Raw genomic sequence first — 19,269 nt, 5'->3', positions numbered from 1 at the left:
AACTGAAACAATCACAGGCGATCGGTATCGAACGCAATTGATGCGTTTGAGCTGAGCATTGAAAGCTCTCGAACGACTATTTAAAGGCAAATTTACGAGTCGCGCAATAGCAAAATGTATTTCACGTTGTGTCATCCTTCCATATTCGAGATTTGAGCGCCGAGCAGTTGCAATATATAAAAATCGTACTCTTACGCATGTACGGAATTTACATCGAATACGTCTGGGACAAGCTTCTGGAACACATGAAAGCAGATTCGGAGATACGAACCTATCGTCGCTGCGACGAGCACTACAATCAGTGTGGCAACGAACGCATATCGATGGTCCCGCACAGAAGATAAAGAACTATAGTGAATGTCGGTGTCGGGCGACGATCTGCTGAAACGCGCTTCCTTTCGAGTTACGTATTTTGGGCTACCAGCTTTGTGGTCTGGACACTCGGCTTACGAAGCGATTAGACAGAAGTGACGCAGGCATAAATTCGTTGAACATTGCGTACCGAGAACACGATATTGCATATTCGCACAGTAATAATCTCACCGATAGACACGCGGCGAACAAGGTACTCGCCGATAAAGCTAGGACGCGTTAACGCGAGAGATTCGGCTCTGAATGGAAGAGTCAGCACTACTGCTGCCGTTTGGGCAGCGATGAAAGCCAAGACTAAGATCGGCATGAAACCGAAGAATTCGACAACGAGGAAAAATACAACAAAAAAACGGATATTACCGACGGTGAAACGAGGCGTTACCTTTTCTGCTAATGTTGAGCGCGCTCGGGTTGATTGGCGGCGCGGCCAGCGTAATGAAAGCGATAAATGATAGCAAAGTCGCGCGACGTCAGCTCGAGTTGCAACGTCACGATCGCGCGATGGAACAGGACTGTATCTCGCTCCGTACAAAGACGGACTCGGACTGTATCTCAGCCCCTACAAACGCGGACAGGGCGTAGCAGCAAAGAAAAAAAAAACGCTAAAGAGACGATAAAAATGCCGTCGGGTGCAACTACTAAAGTGCAATTGAACGAGCTCGCAAGACGTATGCGCGTACCATACTTTAGAAGCGTTTTCATGCGTAACACGTTACCGATCAGCCGAAACGAAAGCAGTATTGTGAATTTGGACGATGCTATGGGGCCTGGTACTCACTGGGTAGCGTACGTGAAGAGGAACAACCGCGTCGTGTACTTTGACAATTTCGGTAATCTTCGACTGTCCAAGGAATTGATGCGATATTTCGGGAACGGTGCTACGACGATAGGGTACAATCGTACGACCTATCAGAGCTTCTGCGGACAGATATGTCTGTGGTTTTTACAAACGGTAAACGCACGTGAATTTAAAAAGCGACGAGGTGCTATGAAATCTTAGTATTAGTCGAACGCTTTTTTCGTCATGTCGTTGACGCTTACGTTGAGCAGGAAGAGTACCGTCCTCGCAGTGAACTACTTTCCCGCCATAGATTTGAGTAACGGAGATTACGAACTCGATTTGGCGATTTTTGATACTTATCACACGATACGAACGTAAACGAATCGAACAACAAATTTTATTTTGCCAAAGATGCGGAAATTACAGTTCTCGAGGATTCGTACGAAGTGCGAGACATAAATGAATATTTGAAACACGCAATTTTACGGAAACGTCCACATCGCGACACGCTTGAAACCGTTGACGTGTGTGATGACAACAACAACAACAATAACAACAACAACAACAACAGCAACAGCAACAATAACAATGACACCGATGACAATAATGATGAGGGTGGGGAATATCTGATTACACTCTGCGCAAACTACAACAGGATGAGATGCGAGATTATATGTGCATACAGAATAAACTTTGGCAAATCCAATAGTATTGATCGCTGCTGGGATTCTCGTCGAAGCGTATACTACGACTGCGAAGATGGCACGAATCGGACATTCGATAATGAACATTATCCGCATAGAATGTAACGTGATCGCGAGCGCATACAGCAACGCCAAAAGCGCTCACACGATACATCAAATGTGCCGCTAGGATATAAGATATCAGAAAGGCCGGAGCATCATTTACCTGCCGATCATTGCATGGAGCATTACGGATTTAACGATAAGCATCGTCGACTAGAACGGATGATTGCTCGATTTTTGCGGAGAGGAGATCACGTCAGATTGCGATAACGCGAGCGTGAGATGCTCATATTGAACGGAGCGGAGCACGCAGAGAGATAACGTATTGTTTACAAGACCGATAACATCATCACTCGATAACATTCGCTCGTCCAACTGCATCAGCAAGAAGAAGATCAACGTCTAACGTTAAATTTTTACATTCTTTGGATTACATTCTTTGGATTTTTACATTCTTTGGGATTCGCGGTGCGCAACTTTTGAGATGATTGATATTTTGAATATTATCGGTGAGCCGATCTTTGACGATTGCATTGTCAAGATTGAGACTCACACTTATAACCCGTTCGCTAATACAACATTCGGGTACAGCGATGAGATAGAAGAATACCCAGCAACAGGATTTGTACACGTTACCGTGCGAAAGTTTTTTCTACGTCAAAGAAAAATTGACGATGAAAAAGAAAAACGATCAGATGCTAACGACTTGTAAATAATTGCGTGGCGTTCATATTTGATGAAATTCGATATGAACTCAAGGGTGTGGATTGACCGCAATCGAAACATGGGAATAAGTAGCACGCTCAAGAATTACGTGTCAATGACGTAATAAACTTAAAACGTAATAAACGATAAAACTTTGATTGCACTAAATGCCAGATGGAACTCTAGATCCGATACGGAGGAAGAACACTTTAATTTTTGCGTGCCGCTCAGCATGCTGTTAGGCTTTTGTGAAGATTACAAACACCATCAACGCTCGTCACGAATTGATTTTGATACGAGCACGATTACAATTGCTTGATGAGAAATCCTGTGACGGAGTCTGAGGTTGAATTATTTAAAGTACAGTAGCGGATGCCTCACGTTGCGTTAAACGAGGACAATAAATTATTAATGCTGCGAGCATTGGAAATCAGTCGTTATCTGAGCATGAATTTTTGCTCGTAGGATCTATACGAGTATACTCTGTTACAGAATACGACCAAGCATTCATGGGCTGTCAAAGCGATTCAGCTTGAGAAGCCTCGATATGTTATTTTTGATCTGCAAACTGATCGAAAGAATATCATGTCACATGTTAACGTGTTCGACGATTGTAATTTGAGAAACATCAAACTTTATTCAAATTCAGCGTTTTATCCGTACGATGATTTAAATCTGGATTTTGGCAAAAAGAGATACACTGTTATTTTTGATATGTACGCGCGGTTTCGTAGAGCATATTATGAAATCAATTGCTTTGAAACGCTACTCAACGCTCTCATTTATCGAAAAAGGGCCTTTTGTGGTCATTGATTGCTCGTGACAAAATGAATCCGTCAAGAGTGCCACTATGTACATATGCATAGAATTTGATTGCAAGAAGAATGTGCCCGCAAATACAGCAGCTTATTGTCTCATCATTATACATGATTGCGTAGCTCAGTATAATCCATTGACCAACGTTGTGCGCAAAATCATCTAAATGCTCAACCTTCGAAGCTCTGATCTTCGACATAATATAAAAAATCTATGATACATAATCAACCTCAGTCTTCTCGACAACATGTCGTGCCAACATTCGTGGATCTGCAAGAATTCATCGTTAACAAGAAATTTATCGTGAAGGAAGCTGAAACAGGAAACTGTTCTTACGCATTACATTTTTACTCGTCCCATGCCATGGAAATTTTTGACAAGATCCGATAGGTCTTGCACTTCCTGGTTGATTGCTTATCATGGATTGCAATGAGAGGATGAGATGATTCCGTACAATAATCCGAAACATCTGATTACGACGGCTGTATTGGAAGATAATGCTGTCGTATACGTCAAGGGACGCAAGAAACGAATGTGGCTGTGAAACTTGCTTCTGGACAATGAACGCATGTATATCGAAACTTTGGATGCAGTTTACGAAGATATGGAATCTTTATCTAATCTGGATGTTACTAATATTATACGATGCGGACAATATGTTAAGTATTGCGCATTATAAAATGTATTAAAGATATATAATTAAGAAGATATATAATTGGTGGTTGCAACAAAATTTTTTAAATAAAAATACATTAACGTATTTATTATATTTCTTTTCTCTTCCTTTGTAATATATGTATAAACGTATGCATGAACGTACATATAAACATACATATAAACATACCTATAACGTATGAACGTATGTAAGTATAAACGTATATATGAACGTATGTATAAACTCGTGACAAAGTATATATGTGTATATGTAATATATGTATAAACTCGTGATAAAGAAAATACGTAGAAAGACATGATGAAACGTGTCGCGATACATTCGAAATTCTTGGAAAAAGGGGGAAAGGCCTGCCTCTCCTCTAATTCCCATACCAGAAGTATTCCCATATACGTCACAATTTATACAATTTATATGCAATTAGTCTTGCGATATCCGCTTGTATGAACGGCTAAAAAAAAATGTACTTCGAGAGAGCAATGCATCGTATGACGTGAAAAAAGAATATAACATGTAAATAATTAATAAAGAATATAACATAAGTAATTAATAAATTTCAAAAATTCGCTCAGAGAACACAAATATAGATTCATGCTATGGTGTATGTTGCCAGCCAGGTGGGTAGACTAGCAAAAACTCTATAAATTATTTTTAATTTTATAGGATAACTCCGGCAAATACGCCGCGCTGGGATTTACGCCGCAAAAGTAAAAAAAAATAGAAGGAGTAGAGGTAATTTTCCCGTAACTACTCTGTTACATGTCTTTATGCTGTATTAGTATTGTGTTATGATTTCAGTTTCTTACTGTTAATATTAATGAAATTATTATGAGTTGAATCGATTTGTCATTATGTTAAGTAGTGCCATCATAAATTATAATCTACATAAAATACTGTAGGACGTGCAAAAGACTTAGTGATTATTTCGTGAGTGTAGAGAAATAGTAAAATATGTTGTATAACAAAAGAGTAGTATTTTGCTCTTGTATTCTTTGTATTCTTTCTTGTTTAGTTTATTGTCTTATATATCCCATCTATATTGGGCTATATGACATTTTTAACAGGTGGGATTTATGCCCAAAGCATAGTACGCAGATTGAATTCAGTGCATTAAATACAATAAACGCATTACATGAAGTATGTCATATAAGTGTTATGACATGTACCTCATGTCATAATATTTATAATACATGGGAAGATTATAATTTTTATTTATTACTTCATAGATACATATTTATCATTCTCATTCCTTTATAAACGCATTTTATAAGTTATTGTGTCATTTTACGTCTTATTTATATGTAAATTTTTTATGAGCCATATATACCCTCCCTCCCTCCCTGCCTCTATGAGTTACCATATATCCTTATCTCTATGGGATATATGGCAAGGGTTTAAAAAAAGTTCATTTTTTAATATGAAATATAAGTATTTCGAATTTCTAATATTTTTTTCATAATAGTATACAGTACAAAGTTTTTATTGATGCAATTTACTTTAACATAATAAATGCATTTACTTTAACATAATAAATAATACTTAATAAAATAAATTTTTGATAGGTGTGGCGTATATACCGGAATTACCTTATGCTAAAAGCATAAGTGAATTTTTCAAATTTACTAATTTCATCAAATTTTCTATCAACTTAATTTTTTTTTATATATTACGATACAAAGCAAAATTTAACATTTTTAGACATGCCACTTAATGTTGTTAAACTTTTATTAGTATAGTATAAGTTCAATGTATCTAACACCAACATCAGTCACTGAATCAGAAATAGAATTAAAAGAACACATACAAAAATTATTATTGGATAGCATTTTTCATTATAATGGGTTAGAAGTAACAGAAAAAAATCTATCTCGATTACCAAAAACCTTATAAACTACATAATTATGAAATAATTGACGATGAAGAAGCATGGAGTGAAGATAATTTAAATTCTCATCCTCAATGTTCAAATGATGACGCAGACTTTGACAGTTCTTACAAAAGACGAGCTGTTGAGTATTGGCGGAATTAAGATGTTACTAAAAAAAATAACAACAAAAGGAATCATCCGCTAAGATCAATGCAAAATAAATTTAGAAAAGTTTCAATTAAGATGTCAATTAAGACGATGAGAAGAACAATTACATTCAGATCGAAATCGTGTAAAAAAATTACATTTCTAAATTTATACATGATAAATTTACTACAGCTGTTGAATCAAGATTCATAGTTCATAATATCGATTTACAAAAATGGGCTTTACAAGCTCAAGGAGAAATAGGAAATTTTAATCCTATATTTAAAGCATCTCACAGTTGGATATTAAGATTCAAAAGTCCCATCGAATTGTTTCGAGAAAAATTACGAAATTTATAATTAGAAGAACAAACTAGAAGAAGAAGATTCGTTAATTTGCAAAATACAAGCGATGATTTTCTAAAAACAGTGAAATCACTTATCAAACAGTTTAGATCTGAAAATGTTTTTAATTCTGATCAAAGTAGTTTCTAATTGGAAAGATCATTGTTTAATCAAGGAATAAAAAAGTAGAGTGCGATCTACGTCATCAACAACACACTCATACAATCAATAATATTATTCGGTATTCATGTCGTTTATGGCATCTAGTCATATCACCCGATAGATAATCGATTAATCCGAGATGTCGATTGTTAAGCGACGCATGCGTCGCGCGTAATCAACCAGAAACACTCAGTTCATCATGGCCGCTCTAATGGCTGCCTCGTCGATAGCCGAGTCTCGCCTTGTGTTGAATAGTTTTTATTTTTACATCGTTACTACTACTATTTTTGCATCGTTGAGATCCTTTCCGCATCTACTATAAAACACGTTCGCCCGCTTTTGAGGTCTGTTTAAATAAAATTTGGAAAGCAGGGAAAATCTCATTTTTCTCGACCAAGTGTTCTTGAAGCAATCATACCGCGCGAAACGCTTAGATGGTGATCGCATGGCCGTGCCATCACAAATCCATCCTGCACACAGCAAGATCGCCAACATTTCTTTGGCCCTTCGAGCGGGATTTTATCAAGTATTTGGTCTCAGTGAAATAGAAAGCAGCAATTTGTCAGACAAGGTTATTTCATCAAGACGAGACAAGCGTCTCAGTAGCAGCAATCAATGCAAGTGTCGCACCAGTGGCAGCACACAATTCAATAAAGCAGCCGCAAGGTCCGCGTCTAAGCATCAGAGACGCAGCCCGGCTCATATTACGTCATATCTTGATACAGAATCAACGTTTTACGAGCGGAATCCTGTCGATGGCGGAAAACAAGACCCAATCCAGACGACGTGCGTGGAAATCAACGGAGCAATATCTACGAAAGGAACGTTTCCGTCTAACAACGCTCAACTGGAAGACATCTAGCATCCTCTTCTAGGATTAATTGCGTGCGTAACAAGGTAAGGAAAACTATTTTCTCCGTTGCCAACCAAGTTCCCTTCGCCGCGTTCATATACGCGTTCATATTTGTTCAAGATGGTTGACCAATCAGAAGCGACGATACTTAAGTGACAGCGCGCAACAATAAAGACATCATGTACGCGCATCAGAACTTATGTAGAGTCAATCGCCGCCATTAGCCCGTCAATAGTGGTTCATCTCGAAGAGCAGAAGGCGAAATTCGAGCACTATTGGACAGAACATAACGAGGTGCAATCTAGAATCATTAGATGAGTCCGAAGGCTGCGATCGAGAGGTTTCTGCGTTATCCGCTAAGATCCGCAAGCTCATTTCCCTTTCGCTGACATTGCGAACATCTTTTCTCCGTCCTCTTCAAGTGTTCGCGACTCAGATCGTAGTGCGCACATTCGGTTGCCTAAATTAAATTTACCAACATTTTCCGACAAATATGATGAATGGTTCCTGTTTCTCGATACATTCAACTCGGTTATCCATTCCAACACCTCGCTCTCAAATACTCAAAGATTTCAGAATCTACGAGCGTCACTCACCGATGCAAACGCTGTAATCAGTTCATTAGAATTGTCGGATGCTAATTACGATGTCGCGTGGTCAATTCTCAGGGAGCGATATGACAATAAGCGCATGATTGTTCAAACTTACGTCAAGACTATAATAGATTTGCCGATTATGACAAAGGAAAATGCAATCGATCTCAAAAGAATCTCTGATGGCGCCGCGAAACATTTGCACGCCCTTCAAGCATTGAAGTGTCCCACGACGCATTGAGATGATCTTCTTGTTCTCATTCTAACCTCTAAACTTGACTCAATCACGTTACGCGAGTGGGAAACTTCCTTAACGAGATGCCATCGCTTAAACAACTGCTAGGTTTTATCGCTCATCGATGTCAGGTACTCGAGTCTACCACAAGGGCTAGCACCACTTCCGCGAAGAAGGTCGAGGTAAAATCGCAGCCAAATGTTAAGCGGTCATCGTCATACGCGGCTTCCGTTAAACCTAAATGCCACTTTTGTCAAGGAGATCGTCGTTTATTATTGCAAAAACTTCGTGGCACTTCAGTATCACAAAGGGCCGCGGAAATTCGCAGTCGCGTCAATTGCTTGTGCTCCTCTTCTCATGCATCAAGTAAATGCACTTCCGGTCAATGCAAGGTCTGCCAAGCAAAGCATAATATATGAAATATGACGAAGGAATGGTGAAAAGATAGGAACAAAGGAATAAATAATTTTAAACATAAAGTAATATTTATTAATATTTATTTTTTAATATTCACATGATGCAGTCGTCATTTTGCTTGCAGTGTCAGTATTATATTTTTTGTGTTAATTTTTTACATAATATTTGTGTTATTTTGTAACATATTTATCTCATATAAAATTAACATAAAAATTTGAGTAGACCCTTTGAGATACGAAATATATTAAAAACATAAATTTTCCAATCATGTACAGTACAATAATAAATACAATCTAATATAATCGATATACGTAATTTCGATATACGATATACGTAAAAGTCTTCTTAAGTTCTTCGTTTTTTTCTGTCAGATAAAAAGCATTATATTAATATTTAAATATAATATTTTAAAATACAATATTTTAAATATAATAATGAGATTATCATTAAGCCCACATTTCCTCGTCGACTTCATATAGACGAAGTCCAAATAAGAAGTGAAAATCAAAAATGTCGAAAGGCACCCAAATAAATTTAAATCGTCTTCTGAATATTCCTCCCAGAGCTCGTCGAGTGCTTGCCTTTCATATCTCCTCGACAATTGAATACTGCGTCGGTGATCCATGTTAATGAATCCCCGTATCTTTATATCCTGACGTCTTAATAAAAATAAATAAATATATCATTAATTAAAAAAATAAATATATATTTATATGAAAAAATGATGTACATAAAAGCGCAGTTTTATTCACCAGAGGCACTATTTGCATCCCCAATTCATTTTTTAGATATAGCCAGGATGTTGACAGGTTCATTATCAATCATTAGCACATTAAAAAAATTATACTAAAAGAAAAAATCACACATATATCTAAGACTCACCCCCCCCCCCCCGGAATCGGGTATTCATAAATAATTTGCAGTTTCTTGCAAATTTGCCATTTTTCTTTCAATTATAGAAATATTACACAAATATTACACAATATTACAAATTCGACACTACAGAAGTGTTGCAGCGATAGAATCTACTGGCATACTAACGCACGACTGCTAAGGGTTGCACGAGAAAAATTTAAGTATAGCAAAAAATTGTATATAATGTGATCTACGTGATTATTAGATGCATTGGAAGAACTGTTTTATAGCATTGTCAAGATTTGCTTATCCATATTCAAAAGATTTTTAGTTGATTCAAACGAAATAGTCTGTCCCTGAATATTAGATATTTTTCAAAAAGAATCCTTAACATTGCCAAAAGTATATGAAAAGTATCATATCCGAAAGACACGACGAAAAAAAAACGTAAACATTTTTTATAAGATATTATTTACAGAAAAAAATAATTCCATGTTAAAATTATATATATCAGTCAAAAAAACTTATTTTTTAATAGTATAAGACAAGTGACAAAGCGTGACACGCGCTTTCTTATTCGTTAACTTGAATACTTATTGAATCGTACTACTGAATAGCTATTATATATTATTAATGGATTCTTAATTACTGAGAAAGAGAAAGAAATTAAAACGTATTTAAAAAAAAAATCTCACACTTTATTTTTTCAGAATTGATACAATTCTTTTTGACATTGCGACCACCAATTGTATATTTTAAATACATTCTGTAACGCACAATTCTTAGCATATTTTCAACATCGCATAGTATTAGTAACATCTAGATTATTCAAAGATTTTATATCTTCGTAATCAACATCCAAGGTTTCAAGTCATGTTATCACTATCGAGTACATCAGCCAATCATTTCATCACGTTTTTGACGTCCTTTAACATGTACGAGAGTTTTATTGTCGTCATTCTCTTCTGCACCGATTATAGCCATTATAATCAGATGTTTCGCCATGTACGGGATCATTCCGTCTTCCCATTGCAATCCATAGTGATAAGCATTCAATCAAGAAGCACAAGACTTTTCGGATCTTGTCAAGATATTCCATGGCATGGGACATGTAAAAATATAATGAGAAAGAATGGCTCCTTTTTTCAGTACTTCCTTCACAACAAATCTTCTTCCAACGACAAATCCTTGCAAACGTTGGTGTGGCGAATGACTTTTTGAGACTGTGCTCGATCAGGAAAAAAATCTTGATTTTTATTCCTTATATCGAAAAGAGAGGGAAAAGTATTACTCTTTCGCGAAAATGATAATTTACGTAATCCCGCGTATTAGGACATTGAGCTATATTCGATCACGCGGTGTATGATGAGGCAATAGGCGATTGTATTAGTGGATACATTCTCTTTAAATTCAAATTCTAATCTCACATCCACAGTTCCACTCTTGACGGACTCATTTTGTCGCGAGCAGTCAATGATTACTAGAGTAAAACTTTCAAAAGGAGTTTAATTGGAAATTAAACCCCGGTTCATTTCTTTCATGAGGGATTTGATAGTAAGACGTACGGAAACGTAAATAATCCACACATAATTTAAATGTCACTTTCCAAGGCTCGTAGCATGGATAGTTTATTTACTTCATTTAACGCAACGTGAGGCATTCGCCACTGTACTTTGAATAATTCAAGTGTCGGCTCTGTCACTGGATCCCACTAAGTAATTATTACCATTGCGCGCTCATATCAAAATCAATTCATGACAGCGTAAATTACCATACGTTTGTAATCTTCGCAAAAGCCCAACAACATGCTAAGCAACAACTAAAATTAAAGTATCCATCGTCTGTCATTAGACTTTTCGGTATCACTAGAGTCGAGAAATCCCGCATTATGCAAGCTATATGCATTATTAGAAAACGTTGCATAATCTTAAGATTAATCGTTCCAACGTTTCTGCTGCGGTCGATCTCCATACCGTTCAGTTCATATTGAATTTCATCGAACATGAACGTCACTCAATTACATCCAAATTTTAGTTGATTTTGTATATTTTCTTCCTTTGAAGTCAATCTACCTTCAATGTAGAGAATGCTTTCACATGGTAATGTGTAAATCCTGCTGTTAAAAAGGTATCCTTATCTCATCGCTATGTTCAAACGTCGTGTTGACATACGGATTATATGTGTGAAATTCGAACTTGACGATGTGATGATCAAAGATCGATTCACTTCCAATATTCAAGATATCAGCCATCTCAGATATTTCGTATGACAAAGCCCAATGATTGTAGAAATTTAACGTTCGACGCAGTGAGTTTTTTTCTACTGAATGATCAAATGTTTTTGATCGCTGTTGTCTCTCTGGCCAAAAATATGTCTCTATCTGTTTCGCCTGTTCGTTTAAAACAAGTATCTCACGTTATCATTGTCATATCACTTTATCGATGTCGCCTCCGTATGTGCAATCTAACGGTGATCTCCTCTCCGCGAAAATCGAACAATCGGTCATCTTGATCCACAATGCGAAGCGTCAGATCCGTAATGCTCTGTACGATGATCGGAGGTAAATGATACGTAGGTCTTTCCGATATCTTATATCCTGGCGGCACACTCGGCGAAAACTTGTGTATTGCATGCACACACTTGTCGTTGCTGTATGCATTCGCAGTCACGTTGCATTCAATACGAATGATGTTTACGTTGATGATATTTATCGATTCATCAGATTCATGTCACTGTCACGGTTCCAACACTCGATTTGATGAAAATCCTAACAGCAATCCAATGTTGTGAGGTTGAAATTTACTCAATAAGCGCATTTGATCTCGCTCTTCATTGTATTGTTATTAGCACGGATAGTCAATGGATACTCTTCATCCTCTTTACGAAGCGTTTTCTCTCCCGCAATATTGTTGGGACGAGATTGTAAAATTACACGTCTTAGGTACTCATTTATGTCATGTATTTCATACGATCCTTCCGGAATGACAATTATCTTGTCATCTTCGTCAAAGTAAAATTTATTATTCAATGAATTTACATTAGATATCATATGGTAAGTTTCAAAGTTCGTCAGACCGAGCCGTAATCGTCATCGCTCAAATTTACGGCCGAAAAATAACAGGCCGCGAGTACGCTACTTTTATTGGTAAGCGTAAATGTCAGTGACATGTTTGAATGAATACTGCGTTGAAAAAGTACAATGTCAATTTTTAACTTGATCATCAGCCGTCTGTAAAAACTGCAGACACAATTGTCCGCAGTTATTTTGATCATAACATTGATAAGACGTGCGATTATATGATTTGCGTTACGTCCAAATATCGCATCAATTCCTTTGATGGTCGAAGATTGCCGAAACTATCAAAGTAAACAGCACGATCTCCCCGCTTCGCGTATGCCACCCAATGAGTACCTGATCCCTCGGCATTATCTAAATTTACGATATTGCTTTTGTTTTTTCGATATACTCCCCCCGTTAATAAGGTAGTACGCATAAAAATACCTCTAAAATATGGAATGCGCATAAGTTTTGCCAGTTGTTATAATTCTGCGTTGGTAGTTATACCCTTAGGCATTTCTATCATTTTTTTACTTTTTTTTTATTTTTCTTAATTTTCTCTGTTGAGATTCCTCATCTGCGCTTGTACGGAGCGAAGTAAACTCCATGACCTTCCATGACACGATTATGACATTTCAATTCTTTCAATTGACACTGCGCGGATTTATTGTCATTTAATGCTTTTGAAATACCTGCTGCGCCACCAATCAGCGAGCCGATGACTCCCAGCAGCGGTAGAATAGGTAAGAAACCGCCTTTCGCTACCAGAAGTATTCGCTTTTTCAATGATTTCTTCTTTGTTTTCAAACCCATACCAATTTTCGTCTTGGCTTTCATAGCCGCCCAAACAACAGTGACAGCAGCTCTTTCTCCGAGAATCTGTCGCAGTAATACAATACGTTTCCTTCTCGGCAAGTATTTTATCAGCTACATGTCGTTTCGCGAAATCTTTGTTCCGTGAATAAGCTATGTCGTGTTCGCGACACGCCGAGTCCAACGGATTAATGTCTCAATCGCCTCTAATCAATCGCTTTTCTAAAGTTCTGCGTTCCTGGCAAAATTAATATCCGGGGATATGTAATTCGAATGGAAGTGCGTTTTGTCGCGTGATTTAAAAAATCACAGCTTTTTGTTATAATGAACACAATTTTTCGCAATTTTTTATAAATGGACCATCGATATGCGATCGATAACAAGACAAATTACAATGTTTCAAGCACCGACGATGTTGCTGAACTTCTGCATCAGCTTTTATATGCTCACGTAATTTGTCCCACAGTTGATCTATGTAATTTTTAAACTTTTGTAACAAAAATAATTTTCGGTATATATTCCAACTCTTTGGCGGTTAAATTATGTACATCACAGTTGTTCGACACAATAAGAAACATTTTCAATACTGAACAGTTCCGCTCTACGCGCTTCTATAAATAGATTTGTTCTCGGCAATTTTTTCAGTTTACCAGGTGTATAAGCCTAAATTCGCTGTTTTTTAGAAAAACACATTTTTTTTTCCTAAGAAGCAAAAACAAATTTATTCAAAGTACTTGCCCTCGCTAACTATACATTTTTCCCATCTTTCGGACAATGTCTGTATATATACCACGCCAAAAAGTTCCTCATCTTTCGAGGCAAACCACTCATCAAGACATTTTCGGATGTCTTCGTAAGAATCGAAGTGCCGCTCAGCAAGCGCATGGCCCATCGACGAAAACAGGTGATAGTCAAAAGGTGCCAGGTCTGGTGAGTAAGCGGGATGCACTTCCCAGTTGAGTGTCTCCAAGTAGTTTTGGACCATTGTTGACGTGTGCGATGGTGCGTTGTGGAAGAAAATCAGCTTGTCATGTCTTTTCCGATAATGCGGCCTTTCTTCATGTAGAGCACGGTGCAATTTGATCAGTTGTTGGTGGTAGCGGTGAGCATTAACACCAGATTTTAATAGCTCGTAGTAGATGACATCCTCCTGATCCCATCAAACGCACAGCATCGTCTTCCGTCCGAAGCGATTTGATCTTGAGGAAAATGTTGATGGTTGGGCGGGATCAACCCAAGATTTCTTGCGTTTAGGATTCTGAAAATAGATCCACTTTTCATCGCCTGTCATAATCCGATGCAGGAACGACTTTCTTTTTTGTCTGGCAAACAGAATTTGACATGTGTTTTGGCGTCGCTCCATCTGCCTATCGTTCAGTTCATGCGGCAACCGTTTTCCAATCTTTTGAACTTTCCCCATGGCATGGAATGTAGCCGCATGGAAATGGCTGCTTGAGAAACACCCAATTGCTCGGCAAGCATTTTTTGCGATTGGGTATCGTTCTCGTCCAAAAGAGCCTGCAATTGACAGTCCTCAACCTTCTTGGGCCTATTTTCACACTTCTTGTCACTCAGGTCAAAATTGTCGTCATTGAACCGGCGAAACCAATCTCTGCATGTTGTTTCCGATAAAGCATTGTCGCCATAGGCCTCTACAAGCATTCGATGCGATTCGACAGCTGATTTTTTCAAATTGAAACAGAAAAACAAAGCTTCCCGCATATGCTTTTTTTTTAGCAAAAAAAAACTAGACATGATTACGAAAGAAAAAATGTATGTTGTATAAAATTGCTGATGATGTGCACTGGTTAATGATGACAGATGTCAAACACATAAAAAAAGGTGTGTTGTATGCCCAGGGTAGCTTTGTACGCTCACTAATGCCACCTATGAGCAAACAACGGATTTAAGCTTATACACCTGGTATCGTGAAGGGGGTGAAGACATGAGATTCGTGCTACAATCGTAAACAATCGAAATAATTATTGTCAACAACAAAGTACAGACTGAAAAAGAAATGCGCAAGCATGTTGCCGATTTCTATACGTAGTGTTATCTGGTCCATCAAACTGCGATAAAACAAACGTGCTGATAAATTGGAAAGTCCACGTTGGCGTACGCTTCGAGAACGTGTACGTGTACTCGAAATCGTTGCAATAGCCAAAATATCGATACTTGGAAAATTTATTAGCTCTGATTGAAGAAATTGGTTATTTTACATTCCAATAATAGTGATGTCATTTTACCGAACGAGACGCTTCCAAATTTCATTTTTATCTTTGACGACGTAACATGCGATAAGCAAGACGCGATCAGAGATACTTTGCGATGGGTCGACACACGGACGTCGATTGTTTCTATGTCTGAAACATATATACAATAATCATGTAAATACCGATATGTCTTACGAGGATTTCTGCGAACTCTGTCGCTGTTGTTGGCAGCAAAAGTATGAATTTGTAGTGGTAGACAAAGACAAATGGATACAGAAAAGGATTTAATGAATATGCGATACCCTAACGTGATTAGTCATTGTCGATGTGTCAACTACGCAACGTTCCCTCTCGAGTACAACAATGGATACAACAAGGAGCTGAAAGATCGTGAGAGGATAGCGAAGCAGATTGCGAAAATCAGTGATTCAATTCGTAAAAAGTATCGCGCTTTGAAAACCGGTAAAATAAATGAAGACATAACGCAAGAGACACTTTCAGCCTATCGTCGAATCTCTGAAACAGATTGTCAAAAACATCGTTAGGAATCTCAAGGAATCTCAGCTGATTAAGAAAGAAATAAATATTGCAAAGGATAAAATTATTAAGAAACGAAAACCTAAAGATAACGAAGATAATGAAAATGATATAAGATAATGATAATGATAATGATGATGATGATGATTTCTGAATAAAGCATGGCTTCAATTAACACCATCGTCTAAAAAGCAACGAACAAAAGAACTGATTGTCACGAATTCATTTAATTCTACATCGACCGCATCACGCAAATTATCGTTCACGAACATTTATATTCTCCCTTAGCCGAAGATGTTTATGAAACGCCCAATGAACTGCTTGAAACGTTAGTTAAACAGTCTTTGCAAACGCAATAAGTTCGTAAAGAGTTGCATGATCAACTGGAATCGCTTGGACAAAAATACATAAACATGCTTCTTGGTTCTCGATAGAGAAAAGAAGATCGATCACGTTTATGACGTATGTGTCAATGAGAATAGCACGATGCTCAGTAATAAACCGTTCGAATTCAAACACGAGTGATTTCGTGATCGTAAAATACAAAGGTACACCTGGATTGTATGAATTAATTTTCAAAAGAATTCCCGACGATACTATTTACATAGAGAACTAGCATATAAAAATATATTGTTGACAACGAATGCTCATACGTGCAGTCATAAAGCGGATAATCCAATAGTGAGTAGTAAAGGGTACAAATATAAGAATATAATAGCACCCTTGGTATCAGGTAAAATACAAGTTGGAACGGGCATACCATGCGCCAGGAAACTAAACAAGTTAGATAAAAAAGTCGAAAAAATAATACCGCATGCTATGACTCTAAATGAAAATAAAATCAATTATGTTCATTGGGACAATCCTAACGAACTTGTGGATCGTTTTCGATTGCTTGAGGCTTCGCATCAGGCAGAACATAATGCCCACGATAACGAAATCTTATCTATTATATATCGAGAAGCTTCGTGAAGCTGGCCTTATCATAAATTGAAATGGGAAATACACAGTAATTTTAATCAACGTCGAAATATTGATCAACAACGTTTCATCAACAGCGTAAGATCTTTGTAATATCTTTTTGTTGTATACCACAAAAAAAATGTCTGAGAAGAAAAGTCTTGAAAAGTGATGACTGGTAGAAGAACTGCACGCTCCTGCTAGAAAAAATTTTCGCAAACATGTTACAGTTCACGGATACGATGACTTGTAGCAGACTGTGGTCGAAATGCGCCTTTATATACGATTCATCAAAGATTACTACATTCTTAGCATTATCGATGTGTTGAATAAGCATGCATAGGCCGTTCCACTCAAAACAAAGAATGGAAACGAGATGGCTGCAGCGATAGCAAAAATAATTCGAGACGATAGAAGATGCCCGAAAAATTTGCAAACCGATATGGGAAAAGAATTTTATAATACAAACGTGCAAAAACGTTTGAAGAAACACAACATAAATCATTATTCAACGTATTCCATAATGAAGGCGTCGGTTGTCGAACGTCAATCGTACATTGAAAAATAATATGTGGAAACAATTTACGCACAATGGAAATTACAAATGGATCGACTTATTGCCGCGTCTCGTGTCAGAGTACACGCACGAAAAATCGGTATGCGACCTATCGACTTCCACAATCACCAACAAACTTTTAAACACGGTGTATAGTAGCGTAAAGACCGTCACACTCCCGCGGTACAAAGTGGGTGACTCGGTACATGTGAGCAAATTCAAAACGATTTTTGAGAAAAATTACACGCCAAACTGGACTACGGAGGTATTTAGAATCGTCAAAGTACAGAAAACTAATCCCGTGACATATCTTTTGGAAGATTATCGCGAAAAATCGGTCGCTAGAGGATTCTACGAGTACGTAGAATTTTATGAATTACATCGCGTCGCTAATCTCGATGTATATCTAGTTGAAAAAGTGTTGCGCAAAAAGGGGAATGACGTTTATGTGAAATGGCTGAAAATTAATAATTCGGAATTCATGGATACATAAGGACAATGTGTTATAAATAAATATATTTCTACAAATTATATCATATATTTATTACAATATGCAAACATTGTAATTGAGATTTTTTTTAAATTAAAAAATACATACAAAAATAAGTTTTTATTATAAATACATAAGTGTACAAAAATAAGATTCATTTTATTTATTTCTCTTTTCTTTTATTATATATAATAGTAATATTTTATAATGTCCCCATGGTGTGTCTGTAGAATCTGGCATAATGTATCGCTTGTCATCGTACGGACTTAGAGAAATTTTCATTTCCGATATCGTGTATACTTCGTGCAATTTCGATCTTATGCACGATTGCCTGCGCTTCATTTCGATTTCGTTATTTAGACATTGCATGTAATCAAATGTTATCGATCTCGTTATAATGTTGTTTTTGACTCCTTTTGCTTTCTTCATATCTTTCTTCTCATCGATACGCAAAGCATACATTTTTGCTCTAAGCTCGACGAATTCGGTCATGATTGGTGCCGTTGTTTTCATCTTTCATTAAGCCCGGAACTTTTTTATTAGCTAACGGAATACAATACGCATTGTTGACTACATAATCATTAGTATCGAATAGGTTGATATCACGTTTCATAATATCGTAGACGTTGTCACACTCGATGTAGTAAATGAGATTATTCGTATCAGTGTATACATAACTTTACAATTTTCGCGAAACAGCGGTGTCATGTACTCGTGGTGAAATTCGTACATGTCTTGGATATATCGAAGATACACATACCTACGTATGTCGGTTTGTCGAATTTCACCTCGAGTTTACGTATTTCTTGCGACAAGATCTCGGAAAAAACGCTTCTATTATGAAAGTTTGGTTTCGCGATCATTGCCTCTGCACCGTATCTCCCGTCCCGTGTTACAAGTCGCACGTCGATGTGGTTGCGCACATTCTCCACGGTTTTACCAAATACAGCATTATTCATTAATTTATTATATACAAATTTTTCTCAAACTCGTTGTTGGAGTTCTAAAATTCGTATTGAGTTCGATGTATTCGCGAAGCCATGAAGATTGTGTGAATTATAGTACACGGTAAATTT

General features: G+C 37.2%; 1 protein-coding gene across 1 annotated transcript; it reads right to left on the bottom strand.

Annotated features, from left to right (window-relative positions):
* Positions 1-13,197: 13,197 nt before the first annotated feature.
* Positions 13,198-19,152, bottom strand: LOC105619480. The gene is made up of 3 exons (XM_012200996.1): positions 18,958-19,152; positions 17,324-17,499; positions 13,198-13,528 (listed from the first exon to the last, which is right to left on the bottom strand). Exons 1-3 carry the CDS (start codon positions 19,150-19,152, stop codon positions 13,198-13,200), a joined length of 702 nt encoding a protein of 233 aa, XP_012056386.1.
* Between the last annotated feature and the right edge of the window lie 117 nt (positions 19,153-19,269).

Source organism: Atta cephalotes (genome assembly GCF_000143395.1).
Source record: "Atta cephalotes unplaced genomic scaffold scaffold00021, whole genome shotgun sequence".
NCBI classification, from domain to species: domain Eukaryota; kingdom Metazoa; phylum Arthropoda; class Insecta; order Hymenoptera; family Formicidae; genus Atta; species Atta cephalotes.
Note: the sequence above shows the minus strand (reverse complement) of the source record. Positions and strands in the feature narration are given on the sequence as shown.

Excerpts from the sequence above, each read along its gene's own strand:
- LOC105619480 (XM_012200996.1), bottom strand. The coding sequence starts at position 19,152 with ATGAATAATGCTGTATTTGGTAAAACCGTGGAGAATGTGCGCAACCAC. Across the intron at positions 17,500-18,957 it reads AATTCGACAAACCGACATAC|TGGAACGGCCTATGCATGCT; the intron begins GTAGGTATGTGT and ends CTTTGTTTTGAG. Across the intron at positions 13,529-17,323 it reads AGCGTGCAGTTCTTCTACCA|GAAACGTATTGTATTACTGC; the intron begins GTCATCACTTTT and ends CTTGCCGAGAAG.